The sequence below is a fragment of the Hemibagrus wyckioides genome, linkage group LG07, assembly GCF_019097595.1.
Source record: "Hemibagrus wyckioides isolate EC202008001 linkage group LG07, SWU_Hwy_1.0, whole genome shotgun sequence".
Taxonomy (NCBI): domain Eukaryota; kingdom Metazoa; phylum Chordata; class Actinopteri; order Siluriformes; family Bagridae; genus Hemibagrus; species Hemibagrus wyckioides.
Genome location: NC_080716.1, coordinates 23,240,004 through 23,264,327, shown reverse-complemented (window position 1 = coordinate 23,264,327; position 24,324 = coordinate 23,240,004). Strand labels below are relative to the sequence as shown.

The window sequence follows — 24,324 nt, the reverse complement described above, 5'->3', positions numbered from 1 at the left end:
TGAGCGAGTTTGGTGTGCAGGAACTTGACCTCCTGACCTCAACCCTATAGAACACCTTTGGGATGAATTAGAGCGGAGACTGCAAGCCAGACCTTCTCGTCCAACATCAGTGCCTGACCTCACAAATGATTCCTTTTAGAGGAATGGTCAAAAATTCCCATAAACACACTCCTAATCCTTGTGGAAAGCCTTCCCAGAAGAGTTGAAGCTGTTATAGCTGTAAAGGGCGGAGCCATCTCCATATTAAACCTGACTGTAGACCATGGAAAAGAACCACCAGGCATTATTTGGTTGATTGATCATTTTCAGTAGCAGACGTGACAGTGTGTGTATATTGCTGTTACAAGTGTAGCAGGTATAACAGTGTTGCTAGTTCAAATATATCAATGTCCAGCCACCAGAGACCTGTGGTCAGAAACTGCATTGATGAAGGACAGAGGGTGATTAACACAAATTACCTGTATAAAATAATAATAAAAGAAAATAGACTATTGATCAGCAAGTGAGGTGAGCTTCATAAAATGGATAGTTACTGCCTGATCCATAAGCTACGCAAAGCTGCTCAGTAGTGCTACTATGGTGGGTCCAAAGTAGTGTGGAATAACGGTGCAGTACTAACCTATACCATCTTGAACTTTTCAGGGGTTTCAGAGTGAAGATGCATAAAATAGCTGTGTGAACTGAGTTGTGTTTTATACTGAAAAGATAAAGTGCTGCATAGATCAACAACAACAATTTATCCAGTGTTTTTACTAAATGTTGGTCATCTGTATACAGACAGATTTGTGACTATTCTGATTGAGTCATCGTAAACTAGTTGTCACATCCCACCTGCAGAAAGGAAAGTCCAGCCCTCTTGTGGTATGAACATGGTACGTGGGTGAACAGTTACCAGCTCTTCCTCTTTCCCTGTAGTGGTCAATAACAGGAAACACACTCTCATTTCTACTGCATGTGCAATTTCAGCGTCTCTACAAAACAAAAATATTCTCCGGCATAAATGCACAGCACTTAACCACAGCATTTCAACCAGTGTAGAGGACAGCCAAGAGCACTAAACGTATTTAGGGAGAACGGGTGAGGATGAAGGCGCTGCAGGAGCAGATTGATGGGTTTAGGTGTGTGTGATTATGTGTGTGTGTACGGATGGAGTCTAACACACTGTTCTAAGGAATCAATGCCTCTGAGGCAATGATGTAGAGCTGCTGTAAAACACAGGAAACACAAATGCCTAGGAAAAGACACGGAGTGGAGGAACAAAAGAGTAAAAGACAATATGAAAGAGAATCGAAAAAAGATAAGACCATGAGAGTGGGAGAGAGAGAGGGAGACGTAGCAAAGAGACAGAACAAATGTGAAGGGAGAGATAGATAGAGAGAGAGAGAGAGAGAGAGAGACTAAAGGAGTCTCTGGGGGAGTATAAAAGTGCAGAGGCATGCACCCGCTGGTGTAAGCAGCTTCAGCACTTCAGAGACAGAGCGCAGCGTGCTGTATTACAATCTAAATCTTTACCTGCCAAGAGGCTGAGGGCCGTGTTTACTTTATTAAGGCTTGATTTACATGTTGCAGGCTACTGTGCCAAGAGAAGAAAACTATCCAAAGAAAGAAATCAAAAAGCTTAACTGATTGTTTTAGTTCAGAGTAAACATGCCTCCAGTTGGGACGCACGATGATGTGGGTGATAACGCAGGGACGTATCGGATATTTCACTAAGACAGGAAAGCACTGGACTATACAGAAGTTTAAAAACAAAAGACACAGGTAGCTGGTGAATGGTTTTATGGAGAGCAGTGATCTGATCTGTCTTGATGTGCTGGCAGTCACATTACAAATTCTCTGTGAGTTGCTTGTCGCAACATTTCTTGCTGTCAGCACTGAGGAGAGCATCCCTGACCTTATACACTACTCAGATGAGAGTCGGCAGACAACGTCTCTTACACCTACAGCATACTTTACCTTCCGCCTGCAGTTTCTTTGAGATCTGTACTGGCTGCCTGGGTAGAGCTTGAAAGTTCTGCAAAATATATCAAAACAGAAAGAGACACGTTTATCCATTTCCCCAACCCCCCCTGATTCAGAACTAGTGAGTCTCGCACAACACAGTGTCAGAGGTCGTTTACATTTAGCCTTGGCTTTAGCAACATAGGAAACTCTAATAAGTTTACTTAAACTGTACGACCAAACCCGGGCTAAAGGGAATAACTTAGTGATGAGAGGTTCTAAAGAAGAGGTTATAGCCTGCTATATGAGAAATATTTCCATTTCTTATTTCTGACAGCTTATTTTTGATCAGAAAGTTTGAGAGAGCAGAAAGTTAAGGTTACCGAGAAAGTCGAAAATACTCGGTATGTGTATGTGACATGGCATGAGACAGTATGTATTTATATATTTATGAAAGAAAAAAACTGTGTGTGTGTAAAGAGGATGTGTAGCCTGGATGAAGGTCACCTATGCACTCCTTCTAGCACTTCATTAAAGCATTAAACCTGCATGCTGCGAGAGAAATGATAGTCTGCTTAGAGGCTGAACTTTCTTTTCCTCACACACACACACACACACACACACACACAGAGAGAGAGAGAGAGAGACATTTTTACCCTTTTTTTAGCATTTTACAATGTAATAACTTGTATTTAGTGTGAATACTCTTTGCACATGCAGTTTGTTTATTCTGGTTTAAGGTTACAGCGGGCCACAGCTGTTACAGCACTGTGTTTAATGTGTTCTCTGGTCTGTGACAGGAACAGTGTTGGGACACGGTGTGAATGCAGAAGTCAGGCTGAAAGCGTCTCGGATCAGTGAGTGTGGTGACGCTGTACACTGCAGCATGGTGCTGAGACATTGCTGTCAGGGACAATATATTACTGCTAAGATGCACTGGGGAAATTTGTTGGATAAGTAATGATTGTTAGTGAACGCAGACTATGCCCACAGACACACTCAATGTTAGCAATATTAAAACAGTAATAGAGAAGAATGACACTTGCACATGGTCTGAAGGAAAGGAAAATGAAAAGCTAAAGTCAGCACAAAGTAGGAGACCACTGCTATACACAGCCTCTCATCAGGCAAGTTATGGAAATAAATGTTAATTATGATACTGTTGATATCTTTTTCCGTAATATATCATACAAATGATTTTTTTTTAGGGATATATAATGTCTATATAATATACACCAACCAGGCATAACATTATGACCACCTGCCTAATATTGTGTTGGTTCCACTTTTGCTGCCAAAACAGCCCTGACCCGTCCTGCACTATGTATTCTGACACCTTTCTATCAGAACCAGCATTAATTTCTTCAGGAATCTGAGCAACAGTAGCTCGTCTGTTGGATCGGATCACACGGTCCAGCCTTCACGTCAATGAGCCTTGGCCGCCCATGACCCTGTCGCCGGTTCACCACTGTTCCTTCCTTTTGATAGATACTGACCACTGCAGACCGGGAACACCCCACAAGAGCTGCAGTGTTGGAGATGCTCTGATCCAGTGGTCTAGCCATCACAATTTGGCCCTTAATCAAACTCGCTCAAATCCTTACGCTTGTCCATTTTTCCTGCTTCTAACACATCAGCTTTGAGTACAAGATGTTCACTTGCTGTCTAATATATCCCACCCACTAACAGGTGCCATGATGAGGAGATCATCAGTGTTATTCACTTCATCCATCCCTGCTCATAATGTTATGCCTGATCGGTGTATAACAAAATATATAATGTATTAAGTCCCATATTTACATTATGAAAGCTGTGAGACAATGTGAGAAATTTTACACTTTTATTGCTCTATGATTGGATGGAGCTACACATACTCATTATTTCCTCATTAATTTCCACATGTCATTCTAGGAGAAAGAATACTGCGCTGTCAGGGTGTAAAGAGATTTACAGCTCTCAGCAGCTATCTGCTTCTCCGAGTGGCAGAATCGATCTACAGCAATACAACACTACCTCTCCGAGAGAAAGAGAGCAGAGACGGAGATAAAACTACAGATGATAATGCTGTGTGTGACTCAGCATTGTTCTCTGCTTTCATTTCGAAACCAGCTTAGCTGTATGCCAAATGCAGGTTTTGACCAACGGACAGACAGACACTTGTTGCCACGCCCACACCCGGTCTGGGGACTAAAGTCAAAACCACTGTACGTGATAAAGCATCTTTCAAATCCTGGCTCCAAACATGCCCTGGCACTTAAAACAGTTTTCGAATATACATTTGGGAACACACAGGCACTGACAGTAAGCCATTTTAGGAGGATGGACAGCCTACATTTTCCTCCGAGTATTCGGACCGTGCACACACACTTGACTACAGCACAGTATATCCACAGCTACACTGCTTAATTATTCAGCAGCGAGGAGAAAAAAGAGAGAGAGAGAAAAAAGTGTGATTGATGTTTGCATAAAATCTTTTCTATTGGAAGTATTTATCATGCTGTCATCAAGCTCGAAGAGAGAGAGAGAGGTTGTGAGGAAAGACCTCTCTTATCTGTTCACACATACATATAGTTTTAGAGTTTAAAGGCATGGCAGAGTGGTGCAGTGGGTGCTTTATAGCTGCAGGGTCGAATGGTTTAATCCTTACAGTCTGTGTGGAGTTTCTGTTTCTGTTTTTCCTGTATTAACATGGGATTCTCTAGATCTTTAAAAAAGAAATTGGCTAAAATGACCACTAGGTGTGTATGAGTGCAGCGACCTGAGATATCCCATACAAGCCCAGTGTTTCCAGGATAAGCTTTATATTCAGCATGACTCCGACTACAACAAAGCGGTTAATGAAAGTTCTTTTGTTTAGTTCTGGTCTTCCTCTGTCCATTTAACTGGCGTTAGTATCAGCAGAGGTAAAAATGCAATGTGTTTACTGCAGTAGCGGATTACACAGCCAAAAGGGTTTTACAGTGCAGAAATAGAGGCTGCTGTGGTGTGATTAAGAGGAGTCCAGAGGGAAGAGGTTGCAAAATCCAACCTACATTTCTGGAGAGTTGCAGCTGTTAGGAGAAAAACCAGGAATAAGAAACAAGAAAAAAGGCAGTAAGAGAAGCCTATATGTCTGGGGGGGCGGATAAAAAGTGTGTCTCATCATATAATGTGTCTAACCCTGAAACCGTAACATGTCATAGTAAAAAGTTCTGACACCAGGGAGCAATCAGAGGTAACTGCATAGCCTCAGCAATATCACTCTGTCTTTCTCTCATACACACACACACACACACACACACACTAATGTGCTGCACATGCTGGGGTGGGCGAAGGGGGGAATGTTGCCAGGGTGACAGAAGGATGGACTCCACCCTGCGGGCTTCTCCTCCTAAGCATATGCTACACTAGAAACACTATCAGTGTGTAGACAAGTATACACACACACACACACACACACACACAAACACATCCAAGTGTATCCATATGGATGAAATTCAATATCAATGAACTTTTATGCAGCAATGTGAATTTGGTTTGTACATGTTGTGTGGTTTGCATAGTGAATCTTGCCAGAACTTTACTTTTCAAATGCTGTATAAATTTTCATAATATTTACACATTTACAAAAAAACACCAAAATGATCTAATCATAGTTTTCATTTAAACGTGTGCTTCTTAAAGCAGACTGATAAGGAAGCAGACTAAAATGCGTGCGATTTATGATGTTTATTTTCGCATATTTTAAGAAAGCATGGATCAATTCTCTAATCTAATATAAATAAATTAAATTAAAAAAAAAAAAAACTAACACCATATGTGTCCTATTTTTGTGTCACACTGAGTGGAAGCTCTCTCTCTCTCTCTCTCTCTCTCTCTCATTAGCAGTGAATAATGAGGTTGTCATTCTCCAGTAAAACACTAATGCTCTCAGCTACATACATGTGTGTGTTTCTGTAAGGGTGTAAAAGCGTGAGCGACTGTGGTGACGGTTCGGCGCAGGGTGACGCCGTCTGTCTCTCTGTGGTAACACAGACGGACGAGTGGAGCAGAAATGGAGAAGCTTGGGTCAGCTCTCTGTGTAACTGCTGACACACACACACACACACACACAATCAATAGACATCAGTCACAAACCGTTTCTGCAGCGGGTTTAGTCAGGAGCTCCTTGACACATCCAGAAGCATTAATATGTCTGTTCCTCTGCTAGTTAATCAAACTGTAGTGTGATTAAATTATAACACAGAGCTCATGAATTCTCAAATCTGATTGGTCAGCAGCAGTTGGTCAATTTTCACTGACAGCATCGCTGACTGTAGTGTTGGCTATAAATTAAGTCACAGATTCATATTAATGCAGTCACTCTAATATGCTTTCATTTCTATAGTAACAACTTGGCATATTTGAGCTCAATAATCAAACAGACGGTATTGTATAAACCTTGCTCCAGAACCTTATTAAACTAGAACTTTTTTAGCACTTTGGGCGGCTCCTTTAAGAAGTCTTCAGGACTGATGAGTTTGCACTTCTCAGTGTTTTTCATGTGGTTTGTCAGTTATCTGACAAACTGAACTTCAACAGAAAAACTAAAAGGCTGGTGAGGGAACAACTGTCTAATACACTTGTTATAACAATTTGCTTCATGGATGTTTCACGACATTATGTAGCTAGAGACGGATAAAAAAGTACAGTGTGTCTTTCTTTAATAAAGAAAAACATAACTGATGGCATATCACTGTCTTATAACTTCAACCTGCTTGTTGTTGATTATTTTCCTATCACAGCATACCATGTCAGGTTTTACTGCAACATAGGATCCAGTATTTGGCAAATCTATAAAGCTTAATAATGTGGATGTTAATAAGTACACAAACTGGGAAGACGTTTTATCTGAAAAGGTAGGTCTGTACATGTTTCTGTTAGAAAGGATCTGTGATCTTTAATCTCCCTGCTAAGAGCTTTACTAATACACTCAGGTATTCCAGTAGCACACTATTCATTTGCTATCAGAGTGAAAGCACGTGGCTCTCCTTTATGTATAGGAAACCCTGCACTGTCATGCCCATCACTGCTCGTGCTGCCACCTGCTGGATATGTTTAGTCACTGCAGGATGCTAAAATGGAGCACTCACACTCAGCTTCCTGGACAGGGTCCAAATTATTATCTGTATCTCTCACAGACACACACACACACACACGCACACACACACACACACACACACAGACCTTGGTAATAGAGCTGATGTGGGGAGCTGACTGTCTGCACATATGAACCAGTCAGTGTGTGTGGGTTTATGTGTGTGCTGAAATGGAAGTAGAGGTAATTGGATTTAAAGGAAATACTTCAGGATGTTCATGTATGTGATTACCCAACAAGAATTTCAACAATTCCCATCTTGCCAGCTCCAGTGCATTACAGTAAGAAGCGGCCCTAGTTATTGATTCTATATTTTAATATCTTTTAGAGAACTTGATGTACTACTGTTATACTACATACACTCAAAAACCACAAATGCTATCATGAGAAAAGTAATCCCATCTCTATAAACACAAGCCATACGAATTTAAAGCTTAAATCACAAATACCACTGGCATAAATAGGTTTCGCATAAACATTTATCGACAGAGTTCAACAGCTGCCCTTCAGCTTTCATTTTAAGTGAATAAACAGACTTTCTTGTTGTTTTCTCGGTACAGGGATAAGTGATGAATTTCTTGCCCATGGTAATCACACATGCTACAAATGCACCTGAAGATTAGGTTGAAAAACACTGGGTTTCCTTGAATGATTAAAGAGGTTCCCATGATAGTGGAGTATGAGAGGCATACAGCTAAGCATCCTGACTCATCGTAACATACTTTTGGTGATTTAAGGGATAAGGATTTTTAAGCAAACTCAAAGCTGACAGATTTTAGATGGTCAAGTGGAGCAGAACTCATAATATACCTGGGTTAATAATTCTTCGGTCAATAGCTGTGCTTAGCGGTCTTAGTGCTCACACTTTTGATGGATATAGTACCACTAAGTCAAAAATTTCCTAAAGCCCACTTTGAATAACGTTTGTTTCTATGTGAGTCCATTGTCTGCTTTAGCCTGTATCACACTGAATAGTGACATAAGCAGAATATAACAATTTTCTTTCATCACAGCAGAGGAATGTTTATTTTATAGTCCGACATGGAGAACATTTTATCACACAGTTTGTTAGAAAACCCTGCCAAAAATACTGGGATCATCTCATACAGTGTGAGAACCCAGTGCTTTAATACCCCGAGCCGCTTCATCGTAGCAGCAAAGCTAACTGTTCGGATCAATGTTACTGGCAAACTGCATTAGACACAGAAAGCATTAGACGAGAGGTTATGATCTAATTAGATGATCTGGAGAAGTCATCTATCTCAGTGCATCTGAGCCCCACAGAGCCTCGATCCGAGTTCAAATCATCCAAATGCAAATCCAGCCTTAAGCACATAAAGAGGCGGTGAAAACAGTGGTGCCATGCCACAGACCTTCCCCCCATTTCAGAGACAAAAGAGTGTATCGCCATCCCCGCTGCTATCTTTGATCAAAATAACACCTTCCTTTTCCCGACACATTTCAAACCTAATTACCCACTCTCTGCACTCTCTCGCTAGCTAGGCTGTCGCTATGGCAACGGCACCCCTCAATCCTCCTGGCAATGGGAGAGCTCCACTGCCATCCCATAGTCGCACCCGGTTGGCATGACAACGGTGTAACCTGCTGCATGTGCTTTTTCTGTGGGTGCATTAGAGAGGCGTCAGAATTCATCGCACATACGTTCACACCCAACAAATTATCAAACAATTCACTTTAAACCACCGTTCATGGTTTAATTTAAACAGTGTGAACAGTCTGACTATTCAGAACAAAGATTTCTGTTATTTCTGGATTATGCCGACATTGCAAATTACAAGAGCCCAAATCCAGTTTGAGTGTTTGGACTGTAGTCACATTTGCTGACATGCGTATATATGCTGGTAGAGCTGGTATATATACGAGATACCTCGTATATATAGGTTGCAATTACAATGTGGGTATACATCAATCAAGCATAACATTATGACCACCTGCCTAATATTGTGTTGGTCCCCCTTTTGACCTGTCCTGCACTGTGTATTCTGACACCTTTCTATCAGAACCAGCATTAACTTCTTCAGCAGTTTGAGCAACAGTAGCTCGTCTGTTGGATCAGATCACACGGGCCAGCCTTCACTCCCCACGTGCATCAATGAGCCTTGACCGCTCATGACCCTGTCACCGGTTCACCACCGTTCCGTCCTTGGACCACTTTTGATAGATACTGACCACTGCAGACCGGGAACACCCCACAAGAGCTACAGTTTTGGAGATGCTCTGATCCAGTGGTCTAGCCATCACAATTTGGCCTGTGTCAAACTCGCTCAAATCCTTACACTTGCCCATTTTTCCTGCTTCTAACACATCAACTTTGAGGACAAAATGTTCACTTACTGCCTAATATATCCCACCCACTAACAGGTGCCATGATGAGGAGATCATCAGAGTTATTCACTTCACCTGTCACTGCTCATAATGTTATGCCTGATCTGTGTACATACACAGTCTAGTGAACCAAGTAAAAGCTAGTTACCCAACAACTTGATAATGTCACCATGATTTATGACTCACATTTAATCTAGACAACAACAAACTGAAAATACAGCTAAATGATTTTTTGCTGCTATTGCAAGTGATGCTGGTTTTCATACATGGTGTAGCAACTGATATCATGAAACACCATACCCTAAATGACACCCAACCACAATAGACAAAAAAAATATCTTGTCCAAAATTTCATGTTTATCCAGGGATAAACTTGTAACTTTGAAGCTGTGAATGTGCACATGTACATAGAAATACATAAGCCAGTTCATTTGTTTTTGCTATAGACTGAAGATATTTGAATATGAGAAGAGTGTGTAGAATTTCAGCTTGGTATAACCTGGAACCTGGTGTTTCTATGTAAATGTGTTAAACATTTCACATTTTCTATCAGACCACTCAGTGCTTATTCAAAATACTGAAACACATGACTGAGAGTTTCTTGTAAACCAGGTGTTTCCTGTTAGATTGAACATCTAATCTTGGTTCCAGTCCTCAGTTGCACTAATGATGAGTGTGTTTATTGTTAAAGACGATAAGCCAACATGAAGGATCAGAAATCGATCAGAGGCATTGAACAAAACAAAAATTTAGAGTATCCTGAAAACAAAAAATTAGTATGGAAGGCCAGTAAGGAATTTATTACAACATAATTCAGAGAAGTGATGGAAAGTGTTGAGGAATAAAGGATCTGCTCATGAACCAAAACCTACAAGCTCTTCTGTGAAACATATATTGGAGGTTGTGTTATAGCTTGGGCTTTGTATGGCTGCATCTGGAGCAGGCTCATTGATGATTTACCTCGAGATGGGAGCAGCAGATTGTATTCAGACATTTACAGTTACTTTCTATCTGTCAATTTACAGACAAATCCAAATGAATCCAGAGGAACTTCTTCATGTAGTAAGACAATGAACCAAAACATAATGCTAACCCATCAAAGGACTTTGTAAGGAGTAAAACATGGAAGGGGTCAATCAGCAGACCTTAATTCAACTGAGAATTCATTTCACTTCCTGAAAATGAGACTGAAGGGAGAAATTCTTCAAAACAAACAAATGAAAATTTCAAACCTAAATATTTGATGTATAGCATTGACTTTTCCATTCCAATAGTTTCAGAGGGAACTCTATTTAGTGCAGAAAATCTGTTATGATCAAATCAGACTCTTGTTAGTTACCCGTCTGAACACAGCTACAGCGCCATGTTCACTGGAAGTGAGTAAAATTTGTATGTAGCTACTGAGATTTCATCTTTCAGCTGTAAATATAATGGAAATCAACTATTACTTCAAGTGAAATGTTAATAAAGAGTGTAAAAGCCATCATTGCTACTTTTGTTTTTAATGTCAGAAGGCTTTTTGTGTCAGAAGTATCTACATAAACCATACTTACCTTTCACAGACTATTTAATTTACCTACTTCCTCATTAGCATGCTGTTGCCATTTCTGTCTCCTCCTGCAATTAAAGCTCATCTGCTGTTGTTTGCACTGCTTAACAGAACACAAAGCACAGCACTGTACCAGAAAACCAAATTAAACACTGATGGCTTTGTTTTATTACTAATCAAATCCAACACAGTGAATAAAACATGACTGAGTGTCACACACTGATGTGCACATGCAGAGCAAAAAGACCCGCAGAAACTAAAGCACTAAAGCGCCTCATTGACTCTGAATAGAGACCTGATACAGAGTGTGCTGTCCTGCTTTCTCTGCATTGTCTTATGCTCTAAAGGCACTATGGCAGCAAACCTGGTTCTGTGATTTATTAATGCTCTAACAGCTTTGCTCTGCCAGTCACTGAGTGTGAGCTGGTCTAAAACCTCCCTGCTCTGTCATTCCAAGCTAAACTTATTCAATACTAAGACCTAACAATTTCAGTGACTGCAACAATACTAATGTGAAATTGGCAACACTATATTGCCAAAAGTATTCGCTCACCCATCCAAATAATCAGAATCAGGTGTTCCAGTCACTTCCATGGCCACAGGTGTATAAAATCAAGCACCTAGGCATGCAGACTGTTTTTACAAACATTTGTGAAAGAATGGGTCGCTCTCAGGAGCTCAGTGAATTCCAGCGTGGAACTGTGATAGGATGCCACCTGTGCAACAAATCCAGTCGTGAAATTTCCTCGCTCCTAAATATTCCACAGTCAACTGTCAGCTGTATTATAAGAACGTGGAAGTGTTTGGGAACGACAGCAACTCAGCCACAAAGTGGTAGGCCACGTAAACTGACGGAGCGGGGTCAGCGGATGCTGAGGCGCATAGTGCGAAGAGGTCGCCAACTTTCTGCAGAGTCAATCGCTACAGACCTCCAAACTTCATGTGGTCTTCAGATTAGCTCAAGAACAGTGCGCAGAGAGCTTCATGGAATGGGTTTCCATGGCCGAGCAGCTGCATCCAAGCCATACATCACCAAGTGCAATGCAAAGCGTCGGATGCAGTGGTGTAAAGCACGCCGCCACTGGACTCTAGAGCAGTGGAGACGCGTTCTCTGGAGTGACGAATCGCGCTTCTCCATCTGGCAATCTGATGGACGAGTCTGGGTTTGGCGGTTGCCAGGAGAACAGTACTTGTCTGACTGCATTGTGCCAAGTGTAAAGTTTGGTGGAGGGGGGATTATGGTGTGGGGTTGTTTTTCAGGAGCTGGGCTTGGCCCCTTAGTTCCAGTGAAAGGAACTCTGAGTGCTTCAGCATACCAAGACATTTTGGACAATTCCATGCTCCCAACTTTGTGGGAACAGTTTGGAGCTGGCCCCTTCCTCTTCCAACATGACTGTGCACCAGTGCACAAAGCAAGGTCCATAAAGACATGGATGACAGAGTCTGGTGTGGATGAACTTGACTGGCCTGCACAGAGTCCTGACCTCAACCCGATAGAACACCTTTGGGATGAATTAGAGTGGAGACTGAGAGCCAGGCCTTCTCATCCAACATCAGTGTGTGACCTCACAAATGCGCTTCTGGAAGAATGGTCAAAAATTCCCATAAACACACTCCTAAACCTTAGCTGCAAAGGGTGGACCGACGTCATATTGAACCCTATGGATTAGGAATGGGATGTCACTTAAGTTCATATGAGAGTCAAGGCGACAGGGTCATGGCTCATTGATGCACGTGGGGAGTGAAGGCTGGCCCATGTGATCTGATCCAACAGACGAGATACTGTTGCTCAAATTGCTGAAGAAGTTAATGCTGGTTCTGATAGAAAGGTGTCAGAATACACAGTGCAGGATGGGTCAGGGCTGTTTTGGCAGCAAAACGAGGACCAACACAATATTAGACAGGTGGTCATAATGTTATGCCTGGTCGTCATATATAACACAGCAATTCCAGATTTCCTGTACAGACTTCAGTCTTCTCCACAGAGCCACAGCCTCAAAATTTCAACTCTTAACAAAATCGATAAAGAGCAAAAAAAAACCCAAAACAAAACAAAACAATGTTACAAAGGTTGTGCAATGTCTAATACACTAGACAGTAAACATCCCCCCTGCCATTTCGATAACAGACAGACCTCACCCTCAGTGTGTGTAGCTGACTGCTGTGAGCTTCACTATTAATGCGAGTGCTGATGATACAGACAGCGTTTCAGAGACGTCTACCTAATGCATTATACCACCAGTCAGGAGCTGACAGCAGGAAAAGGACTGTGCTGACTTTACAGCTTCAGAAAAGCAGAGTAAAGAGCTTTCACAAAAATTCTGCATGTGTGTGTGTGTGTGTGTGTGTTCAAGAGAAAAGCTTGTTGTAACTGTGGGCAAGTGAGTGTGTATGAGGATGTAATGGGATGAGAGAGGGGGTATGTAATCCTGAAGGAAGATGAATATGTATTAAGTGACAGCAGAAGTCTTTACAGGCTTACAGATTTTATAAGTAAGAAATAAAACACCATTTTTTCCACAAACTGTTGGTGATGGCTCTTATAACAAAAATGAGAAACACTGTGTAAAATTAAGTCTGAGAATTTCCAATCTAGCTTAATCTTGATGGTGTAGCCGTTCTTAGGAAGTCCTCTGAGTGAGTCACACTGCAGAATAACTAGCACAGATAAACACAAAGCTTAGCTCCAAGCCACATAATTAAATTAGACTGACAAAGTCAAGCACCAGCTCCACTTAAACCTAATTATTATCATTATTACCCCTATTTCTGAATTCCTGATGTGGCAAGACCTGCCAGAGTACAGCATAATTTACATTTCATATTTTCATTATTTCCATATAACGGTACAGAGTGTGTTATTCACCCTATACCACAGTGATCTGTCAATGATTACAATGCTTACTTTATTAATGAACAACATCCCATGAATTTTAATGGTTTAGAGTTAGATTTAATGTTGTGGAAAGTCTGTGAGACAAGATAGTTCATATTTTCACTCAGGTTAAAGCTTCTCTCTCTCTCTCTCTCTCTCTCTCTCTCTCTCTGTCTCATCTCTCCCTCTCTCTCTCATCTCTCTCTCTCTCATCCCCCCCCCCTCTATATATATCACAATAAATGTCCTGACTAACATTCTTCCCTATCTTCACTTTTATATTGATTCTGTTCTCTCTTCTTTTGGCTTACTGTTGATAATGTACTGCTTTAGCAATATTAGAATGACTGACAAAGCCTAATTTAAACATACTCATTCTTTGCTGCTTTTGTTCAGGCCGATGATTCATTCTTTTAATCTCTCATTTTATTTCTTATTATCTGCAAATTTCGCAAGAGCCATTTTTCAAAACAGTTCCCACTGTCACGATGTTAAAGGTCGATCAGTAAATGCCACATGAAGCTTGAGGGACTGCCACAAAGTTTTCACTTCATCTTTCTTACAATCTGTGAGGTGTTCTTTGTCAGTCCCTACTCTTTTCATTAAAGCTATTTTTTCTTACAAACATTTATACAAACTCCCTAATTTGTAGTTTTTATTAATTTGGTTATTCCTAGGCTGAGCTGCTCACACACTAAATAAAATGTCATTTCTGTCTGGTTCTTTTCAGCAGAACCCAATGTGTCAAATGTAACTAAAATAACTTATTTAGTTTATGTGAAGTTGCTTTGTGGTCAGAGATACCGAGGCGTAATTTATGGTGGTGGTGTGGGTGTGAGCGATGTGCTCATTATGACTTTGGGTAAGTTTCTTTGCTGTTAACTGACAAATGGTTTAATGCAAAAATAGATTCATTTGTCAGATTAAAAAAGCAGATCTTTCTGTGAATATCTGAGTGAGAGTGAGTGAATGAGATACAAAGAGAGAGAGAGAGAGAGAGAGGGAGAGAGAAAAAGAGAGGAGTGAGAGAGAGAGAGAGAGAGAGAGGAGAGAGAGACAGAGAGAAGAGTGAGTCTCAGCCTGCCAAATCCTGACTGTACAATGACAGAGACGAACTATTGATCCATAACTTTACACACACACACACACCCATAATGGAGAGGCGAACATTCTACATAATACTCTGACAATCTCTCTCTCTCTCTCTCTCTCTCTCTCTCTCTCACTCATCTCTCTCTCCCTCTCTCTCTCTTTCTGAAAGACCAGTAGCACACTGCACTCTGCAGATGTGTTTGCAGAAAGCTTTCATGACTCCCTTCTAATAGGAAAGAATTTGTAAGACATTTTCTGAAGTCTGTCTCATTTTCACACTTTCATTGTTTAACAGTTCTGATTGTGGGTATTGCCGTTTTTCTCTCAGTAAAGGTAAAAATATCTAACTTGTTGCCTATGGAAGTCACACATACAGTATACTCTAAAGCAGTGTACAGGAAGCAGGCTGAAAATACTGGAGGTTTTCATCACATTTTCATCACTGTTCTTCAGGAGTGTAAAAAGGAAAGAATGGCAAAACTACAGTACACCACAATCACAAGGTTTTGAGCACTAAGTCAAGCCATAAATCAAGCACACAATGAAAGAGTGAGGGTGTTCATAAAAGCTGAGTGATTGGAGAGGTGCAGACACGAGAGGCAGAAAAAAACAGGGTGCAATATAGCTCAGGCCGACTAATACACACCACATAAATGCCAATCAATGTCACAGCACATTAAGCGTGTGTGAGTGTGTGTAATCCAGAGACTCAGAGAATGAGTTACCGTGTTTTGTGCCTAGTTGCTGTTCTGTGAAAATGATTGTGCCATAAAAAAGTCTTTGTGGGTTAATACCTGCAGGGTCTCAATTATTCAGCACTTCATAAATAAGGACATGCTGTGACCCTGTGCACGTTCATATAAAACACACAACAGTTCTATTATGTCTGTCTAGCTCTCTCACACACACCCATCTGTGATTCAATCTTGTCTCGCTTTTATCTCTTTTACACAAAACGTGTCCTGGTTAATAAATATTTCAGTAGAACTTCCATACCATGACAAAAACCCAAATTATGTATACACACACACACACACACACCCACACACACACACACACACCTTGTGTTACTGTATTTCTGGGCTGTTTCCATAGACTTCAGTAATGTTATGCCTACACTGTAACCTAATCCTTACCTTACAGCAATATTTTTTCTCCTACATCAGCTCTATTTATCTATACTATATGTCCAAAAGTATGTGGACACCTGACCATCACACCTCTATATGCTTTGTTTTGAGCCCATGTGGTAGCTTAGTGGTTGTGGTGTTGGACTACTACTAATCAAAAGGTTGTGGGTTTGAATCCCAGCTCCACCAAGCTGCCACTGCTGCGTCCTTGAGCAAGGCCCTTAACCCTCAAATGCTCCGTTGTGTAAAATGAGATAAAATGCAAGTCACTCTGCATAAGGGAGTCCGACAAATGCCGTAAATGTAAATCCCATTTGTTGCTAAAACAACAAACAAAGGAAGGCTTTCATGTTCCCCGCAAGAACATTAGTTAGGTCAGACACTGAGAATGGTTATGATAACAGGTTATGACTTCTTAGCTCCAGTGAAGGGAAATTGTAAGACTACAGCATACATACATATCCTATTCAATTGCGTTTTTCCAACTTCCACCAGCTTGGGATGGTCAGATGTACACAAACTATATAGTGTATACTGTAATATAGGTCATAAAGCTTATGTTCTTTTATAGAGCATTAATGAACCAGTTAACCCTGTATAATTGTCCATTCTGTGATGAAACTGTTACAGAGGAAATGTGTGGTTATGTATTACAAGTAGGCAGTTTGTGTGGGTCTTATTGTTTATGGAAACTCCAAAAGGTTAGGGAAGTAGAGGAGGAATAGAGGACACTCACTGGATGTTTGGCAGACAGTCGACCACTCACAGTACTCGTCTGATTCCATGTGGAGGAGATACAGGTCTGAGAAAGGTGGACAGAGAAAAAGAGAAAGCATGTGAAATACTATAAACTTCAGTAGTAGAATGAAAATATCACGAAGGTCAGTTAGGACTCATTTGATCAATAGGGCATAATGATTTTGATATTTTTAACAATCTGACTCCTGCACCGCTGCACTATTTAGTGTTATGGGTGGGCGTGTGTACCAAAATGAAAATGAAGTGAAAACTCTGAACAATAGAAATACGCAGAAATATTAACAAATCGGATCTCTTATCCCTTAAAGAAAAAAGTAAGCATGCACATCATTTTGTATAACCTGAAAACGTAGATAGATATTAGACATATGCATATGTGAAAGTGTGAATGTAATATTTATTAATGCGGCATTCAACACTCCATACAGCATCATGTCTTCATGTATTCTTACCATAAAGGTCCTTACTTTCTTTAAACTTCTGTAGCACTGATTATCTTATGTATTGTATCGTACGTAATGCTCTTTTAGTCACCACCTAGACTACTTCCACCCTCAAACTATCACTAGTCTTTTGTCACACATTCTTCCAGATCTCACTGGGTAAGAGCATCTGCTAAATAACTACATAAAAATGTGTAAAGGAGAATGGGACAGCCTTGAAATATCTTAGCAGATATAATCATTAGCTAAATGACTGCTATTTCAATATACCCAAAGTATAATGGTCAAGAAAGTCACAAAATGTATCTCTATTTATATACGAGTTGATTCACAACTTACTGATTATGATCACACTAGATGCATATGCAGATAAGACACTACAATTTGCAACATCTGCATGGAATAAAACTCATTCATATTTCCAGAATATTTCAGCAATTTTCCAGATTTTTGAAACATTTTCCATGGCTGGAAAATTAGGTCTATTTATTTAATAGGTTTTCCAAAATGTTGAGAAAAAAAGCCCTGATTTGACAAAGCAAGATTTTATAAATAAATACAGTACCTACAATTAGAAAAAGTATATTATTACACTTCATAGTTATATTATTGTACATTTATAGCAGACAGAGGGATAAGCTAGAAGATTACATTTTTCTACGGGTGCAGACGTTTTAAGCACACGAGGGATCATTCTCTGAAGGCTACCAATATTAGTGATAAATATACAAATGTAAAAAGTACACATTATTAGTTGGACAACCTTCGTCATACAAGACAGAATCCCATCCAGAAATGTGGACTTGATCTTGTGAACCTATGGAGGAAATCATGAAAAAAAAGGATGGAAGAGGTTAAGGGAAGCAGTGAGAACAAAAACATTCATACAGAGCCACAGGCCCATGCAAACACACACACACACACACACACACCTGTCTGTATTCCAAAACAATTCTGGGAAGGGGGTGCAGGTCCTGGAGCTGTAAGAGCTGTAAAGCAGAGATCAGAAGGAAAAATGCAGTGAAATATAGGATTTTTGTTTGTTCAGTGTTGGTACGCTGAGCTAAAGAACTTGAGTCACAAAAACAAAGCAACTTTCAGGGCTAAGTGGAAAGTTGGACATGACAACTGAATAGCCTCAATTGCCACATTCTGAGCATGAAGCTGAAATGAAAAGCCTTTAACAAGCAGCAATTAACATGCAGTTTAGCCTATGGGAAACAAACAGAATATTTTGGGAATACAGGATTAGGATCAAACTGCACATTTAAGGCACTTGGCACATGGAACAACTCCCGACATGTTCATCTGAAGTGAGTCTTTTAAAATAACTGAGAGTTATTGTGTTATTTTAAATTGAACATACCAAAGCACAATAGCCATAATCACAACTGCTACAGTCCAAATTCCTTCGAGTGCAGAATATTGTTCATATTTGGACAAAAATTATACTGCATGATGAGGATAATCAGGCAAGCAAATCAAGTCAATCTCTTTTCAGATATTTTCAAGCAAATAGTTTATCTTTTGCATTGCAATATACTGTTTTGCCCATTGCTTTAATGTGAACATCCTCAGAGGTTTACAAATAACTCAATCAGCAGTTTACAAATTGCTCAAACAGCAATCACAAAATAGTGCTTTGGATCAAACATTTATTTGCTGTGTTGCATTAAGTTATATCCTAGTCTTCAACAGGAGCACAAGAACATTGTGTACAAATCCACAGACTGCTTTAATGGGCCCTTATGAGGGCAGACATAACCTGGGCAAAGTCTGACTTTAAATTTACATGAGATTATCATGATTGTGTAAATTTACAATCAGAAATTCTACGGATATTTAGAAATGATATAAATTCAATAAAAAATTATATATAGTGCATTCAGAAAGTATTCAGACCTCCTTCACTACTTTTAATTTTGCAGCCTGATGAGATGTTTCTACACCTTGACTGGAGTCCACCTGTGGTAAAATAAATTGATGAGGTCAAATGAACTGCCCGCAGATCTCAGAGACAGGATTGTTGCAAGGGACGGATCTGGGGAAGGCTGCAAAAAAAAGTTTCTGCTGCACTGAAGTTTCCCAAGAGCACAGTAGCCTCCATAATTCTCAAATGGAAGACGTTTGGCACAATGGTACTCTTCCATGAGCTGGTCGCCTGGCCAAACGGAGCAATTTGGGGAGAAGAGCCTTAGTAAGAGAGGTGAGCCAAGAAACTGATGGTCACTCCAGAGATCCTGTGTGAAGATGGGACAAAGTTCCAAAAGGACAACCAAAACTGCAGCCCTCCACCAGTCTGTTCCTTATGGCAGTGGAAGCCTCTCCTCAGTGCAAAACACATGAAAGCCTGCTTAGAGTTTGCAACAAAAAAAATAATAAATCACCTGAAGGACTCTTAGACAGTGAGGAAGAAGATTCTCTGGTCTGATGAAACCAGGATTGAACTACTTGGCCTCAACTCTAAATGTTATGTCTAGAGGAAACCAGTCACCGCTCATCACCTGCCCAATACCATCCCAGTAATTGGTCATCATGCTGTGTGGTGTTTTTCAGCAGCAGGGACTGGGAGACTGGTCAGGGTTGATGGAGCAAATTACAGAGATCGTCAATAAAAACCTGTTCCACAGCGCTCAGGACCACAGACTGGGCTGAAGGCTAATCTTTCAACATAATAACCCTAAGCACACAGCCAAGACAACACAGGAGTGGCTTAGGGACAATTTTGTAAATGTCCTAGAGTGGCCCAGCCAGAAGCACTGACTTGAACCCCTCGGGAGAGACCTGAAAATGGCTGTCCCCATCCAACCTGACCAAGCATGATAAGATTTGCAAAGAAGATTGGCAGAAAATCCTCCAATCCATGTGTGCAAAGCTTTTTGGGTCATACCCAAAAAGACTCGAGGCTCTAATTGCTGCCAAAGGTGCTTCAACTAAGTGCTAAGGAAGGGGTCTGAATACTTATGTACATGTGATATTTCAGTTTGTTCTTTTTAATACATTTACAGCTATTTCTGGAATTCTGTTTTCACTTTGTCATTATGGGGCACTGAGTGTACTTTAATGAAAGAAAGAAATGAATCTGAACGGTTGTAGTATCATGCTGCAGCATAACAAATTTGAAAAAAGTGAAGGGGGTCTGAATACTTTGTGAATGCACTGCAGATTGCGTTTGTGTGGATGTGTGTACCACGGCCTCTGAGGTGGACTGCTGCTGTTTCAGCATGGTTTTGGGTAACTTCTTATTCTCACAGCGTTCATGCAGGCGGAGCTTCTCAAACAGAACCTGACAACAGGAGTTAGTATTACAGTGTGTTTATATATATATATATACACACACACACACAAAGACATCATTCTGTATAACTAGCATTCTCTATAGATTCATTGAACATTTGACTACTGCATATGTCTCATACAAATGTAAACCCTGACCCTTCGAAGCTGAGAACTGCTGGACACCAGGAACTTCTCACCAGCAGTCTGGTGAGCCTCCTGCTCCAACTGCTTCATCTTAGTCTTGGATAAATAAATAGATAGACAGAGAAAGAGACAAAGGAAGAAAGAAAGAGAGTGAAAGTCTGATAGACTTAAAAGAAGGTGGATAATTTTAGAGGCAGAAACAGGGAGGCAGGTCACACTGTACTCTATGAACAGGTAAGTGCCAGAAGTAGCAGGTCCTGGCATCAATATTAAACCTACAATGTAACTCCGTGGGGCAGAGTGTTCCTTTCTTTATCACAATTGCCCTCTTTCCCTCTCCGGTGTAGGTGTGTACACTCTGTGCCAGTTATTAGCTCTTGTCTGGCATTTCATTTCTTTAATCTCTAACCATATAGTGTGAATAGGCACTGACAGACAACCTCCCTCTTTCTTACATAAACACACACAGAGCCTTTGCTACCCCCAGCATCTCTGATGTCTTCTTTAAGGCATTCTTGTCCACGTGGATCCTGTGGCTCTCCATAGCTGAAAGAAATAGATATATATTTAGAGAGAGAGAGAGAGCACTTAGGTAAACTAGACTGGAGTTACCATCTACTCAGAGTAATTAAATGTGCAGTATATCTCTTATGATAAATAACTTCCTTACATGATATTGTAAATGCGTCAATTTGTAATTGTGACTACTCATATGCACTCAAATAATCCCTTTGCCCAGTGCTCAGATCTAAACGTAGTGGTGAACTGAAGTAGCAGACAATTATTGAGTGCATATAGAGTGCATCGTCCATCCATCCATCCATCCATTGTGTATACCCACTTATTCCTAATTAGGGTCACGGGGGTCTGCTGGAGGGTGAAAGGCAGGGGTACACCCTGGACAGGTCACCAGTCCATCACAGGGCCACATATAGACAGACACTCACACTCACTCCTATGGGCAATTTAGAATCACCAATCAACCTAATGTGCATGTTTTTGGACGGAAACTGGAGTACCCCCATACAGGCATGGAGAGAACATGCAAACTGCACACAGAAAGGCCCCTGCCTTTTCGAACCCAGGACCTTCTTGCTGTGAGGCAACAGTGATAACCACTAAGCCACCGTGCTGCCCAGAGTGTATCTTACCATATATATATATATATATATATATATATATATATATATATATATATATATATATATATATATATATATATATATATATATATACACACCACACACACAAATTTTCTGTGTTTAACAGTGTACCTGCTAAAACTGGAATCATCTTCTGTTCCATGCAGACATAGAGCTGCCACAGACCCTGTGTCTTCAGAGAGAGATGGGCAATGATGCAATGGTCAGTGCAAGGTTTGAATAAAGGTTATATTTTGCATCAAAGGAATATACCTCCAGCTTGTTCCTAAGCTCCACCATTACCCTGTGCAGTTGAGACAGGCGTGTGGAGATCACATGGGTTACCTGAAATCAATTTTAAAGAGTAATAATGCTCTTTCAGGTTTTTTTTCTCGTTAAATCTTCCATGTGTATGCTAGTAATACTTCATATCCGTCATGCCAAAGGTTTACCCTTATTCGATGCCATATTAGTGACCAATGAGAAAGTTTTTTTAGCCCCTTGAATTTTAAGTGACCTTTAGATGACTGATAATTGAGAAAGCCTTACTTGTCCAAGGTCTGCGTGCATAATATGGAAAAGAGAATCAATGTATATGTATGTGTGTATGCATGTATTCTGGTTATATGGGTCATATTATGTGTCAGTGTTGTGTTTTCTGACCTTCTTGTTTCTGAGCTCAGACTGTGCAGGAGTACATGTGGTAGGCTGAGTACAGTACTTCTTGAAAAGCCCCTGAAAGCAGGAGGCAGAATCAGCAGGATCTAGTAACCAGGCAGCGATCTGAGGATCCAACACCTGACAACTGGCCACTGAGGAAAACATCACATGGACCAACCTGTCTTCAATAATAAGTCACTGGATCTAGTTGCAAGTTTTTCAATACTGTATATACAATACGGTACATAACAGTATCTCTGATATTCCATAGACCCCACAAAATGCATGCTTAAGTCGGTGTATTGCTCCCTTTAGCCATCAGCAAACAACCTGAGGTCATTTTAAGTGAAAATATAGCAGGATTACAATGTGTAAATAATGATACTTCTTTTTTCTTTATATAGCATTTTCCTAATACTCACTCGAGAATATAAATAAACACCTGGAAAGAAAGATACAATACTAAAAGCAGATGAATAAACCACAAGAAGTGTGTAACCAGAGAAACTATGTTTGTTAGCTAAAGTTTGGGGATGGGGAACCTCTTTGTGATATGGAGTGGACACAAAGTGCTTTAAATGTAAACACTGGTACTTTATTCAAGAAGCAACCTGTTCAAATCTACATGTAATGTCTATGTGTGTTACTTTTTGTTTACATGTCTACTGGATATGTAAATAGAGAACAGCAGGTGTCTAGGTATGAGATTGTAAAAGCATAGACCAAGGTTTCTGGCTCTTTCAAATAAGGTTATCTTCAAAGTAAGGACATGTTATGATACTGCACGAAAGCTTTCAGCAAACTTTCACTTTCAATTTAATAGTTCATCCATAATTTTTCATAAATCTTGAACACACGCTGTTAGAATTGTGGGTGGTAGAGGTATGATGGATATCATAGTCACATATCAGATCTCTGTAGCTGCACAACAGATCTGCACAACAGTGTAAGCCAAAACTATGGTGCCAACTTATCTGACAGAGGGGTAAATAGATATTATAAAGGGGAGGGGAATGATGAACTGATCTTTGAGGTGCACCGTACCATTTATGACAAGAGCAGGAATAGGCACTACCTGAGTTGATGAGCTCAATAAGGATCTTACAAGGACATTATATGACATGAATGGGAAGTTAACTAATGACAATAAAAGGAGGAAACCTTTCATGTGACTTTTAACAGTATACAACTATTCTTTTTAAAAGTTTATATCTTTTTCCAATGGTATACAAAAGGATGCTTTATTTTTTTCTTATTTATGCACATACGTACATATTTGCAAATATTTTTTTTACAGCTACCAATCATTTGAAAAATACTATTTTTAATGTGATATACACCAATCAGGCATAACATTATGACCACTGATAGGTGAAGTGAGTAACACTGATGATCTCCTCATCATGGCACCTGTTAGTGGGTGGGATATATTAGGCAGCAAGTGAACATTTTATCCTCAAAGTTGATGTGTTAGAAGCAGGAAAAATGGGCAAGCGTAAAGATTCGAGCAAGTTTGACAAGGGCCAAATTGTGATGACAGCTAGATGACCAGATGCACTATGGGAAGAAGGCAAGCCGGTGGAGGCAGTGTCATGCTTTGTTCTGCTGGGAAAACTTGGGGTCCTGCAATCAATGTGGATGTTACTTTGACATGTTCCACCCACCTAAGCAATGTTGCAGACCATGTACACCCTTTCATGGAAACGCTATTCCCTGATGACTTTTGCCTCTTTCAGCAGTATAATGCACAATGCCACAAAGCAAAAATGGATCAGGAATGGTTTGATGAGGACAACAGCGAGTTTAAGGTGTTGGCCTCTAAATTCCCCAGATCTCAATCCAATCGAG

General features: G+C 40.3%; 1 protein-coding gene across 1 annotated transcript in view; it reads right to left on the bottom strand.

Annotated features, from left to right (window-relative positions):
• The window catches only part of poln (polymerase (DNA directed) nu), a 47,672-nt gene that overhangs the window by 17,924 nt on the left and 5,424 nt on the right, over positions 1-24,324 (bottom strand). Inside the window, exons 6-16 of the mRNA XM_058394153.1 lie at positions 22,480-22,628; positions 22,090-22,161; positions 21,949-22,009; positions 21,156-21,220; positions 20,687-20,770; positions 20,442-20,537; positions 18,184-18,240; positions 18,015-18,068; positions 16,786-16,851; positions 1,957-2,014; positions 832-909 (exon numbers count right to left, since the gene is read on the bottom strand). Coding sequence (XP_058250136.1) covers positions 832-909; positions 1,957-2,014; positions 16,786-16,851; positions 18,015-18,068; positions 18,184-18,240; positions 20,442-20,537; positions 20,687-20,770; positions 21,156-21,220; positions 21,949-22,009; positions 22,090-22,161; positions 22,480-22,628 — 840 coding nt within the window. The remainder of the gene's footprint in view (positions 1-831; positions 910-1,956; positions 2,015-16,785; positions 16,852-18,014; positions 18,069-18,183; positions 18,241-20,441; positions 20,538-20,686; positions 20,771-21,155; positions 21,221-21,948; positions 22,010-22,089; positions 22,162-22,479; positions 22,629-24,324) is intronic.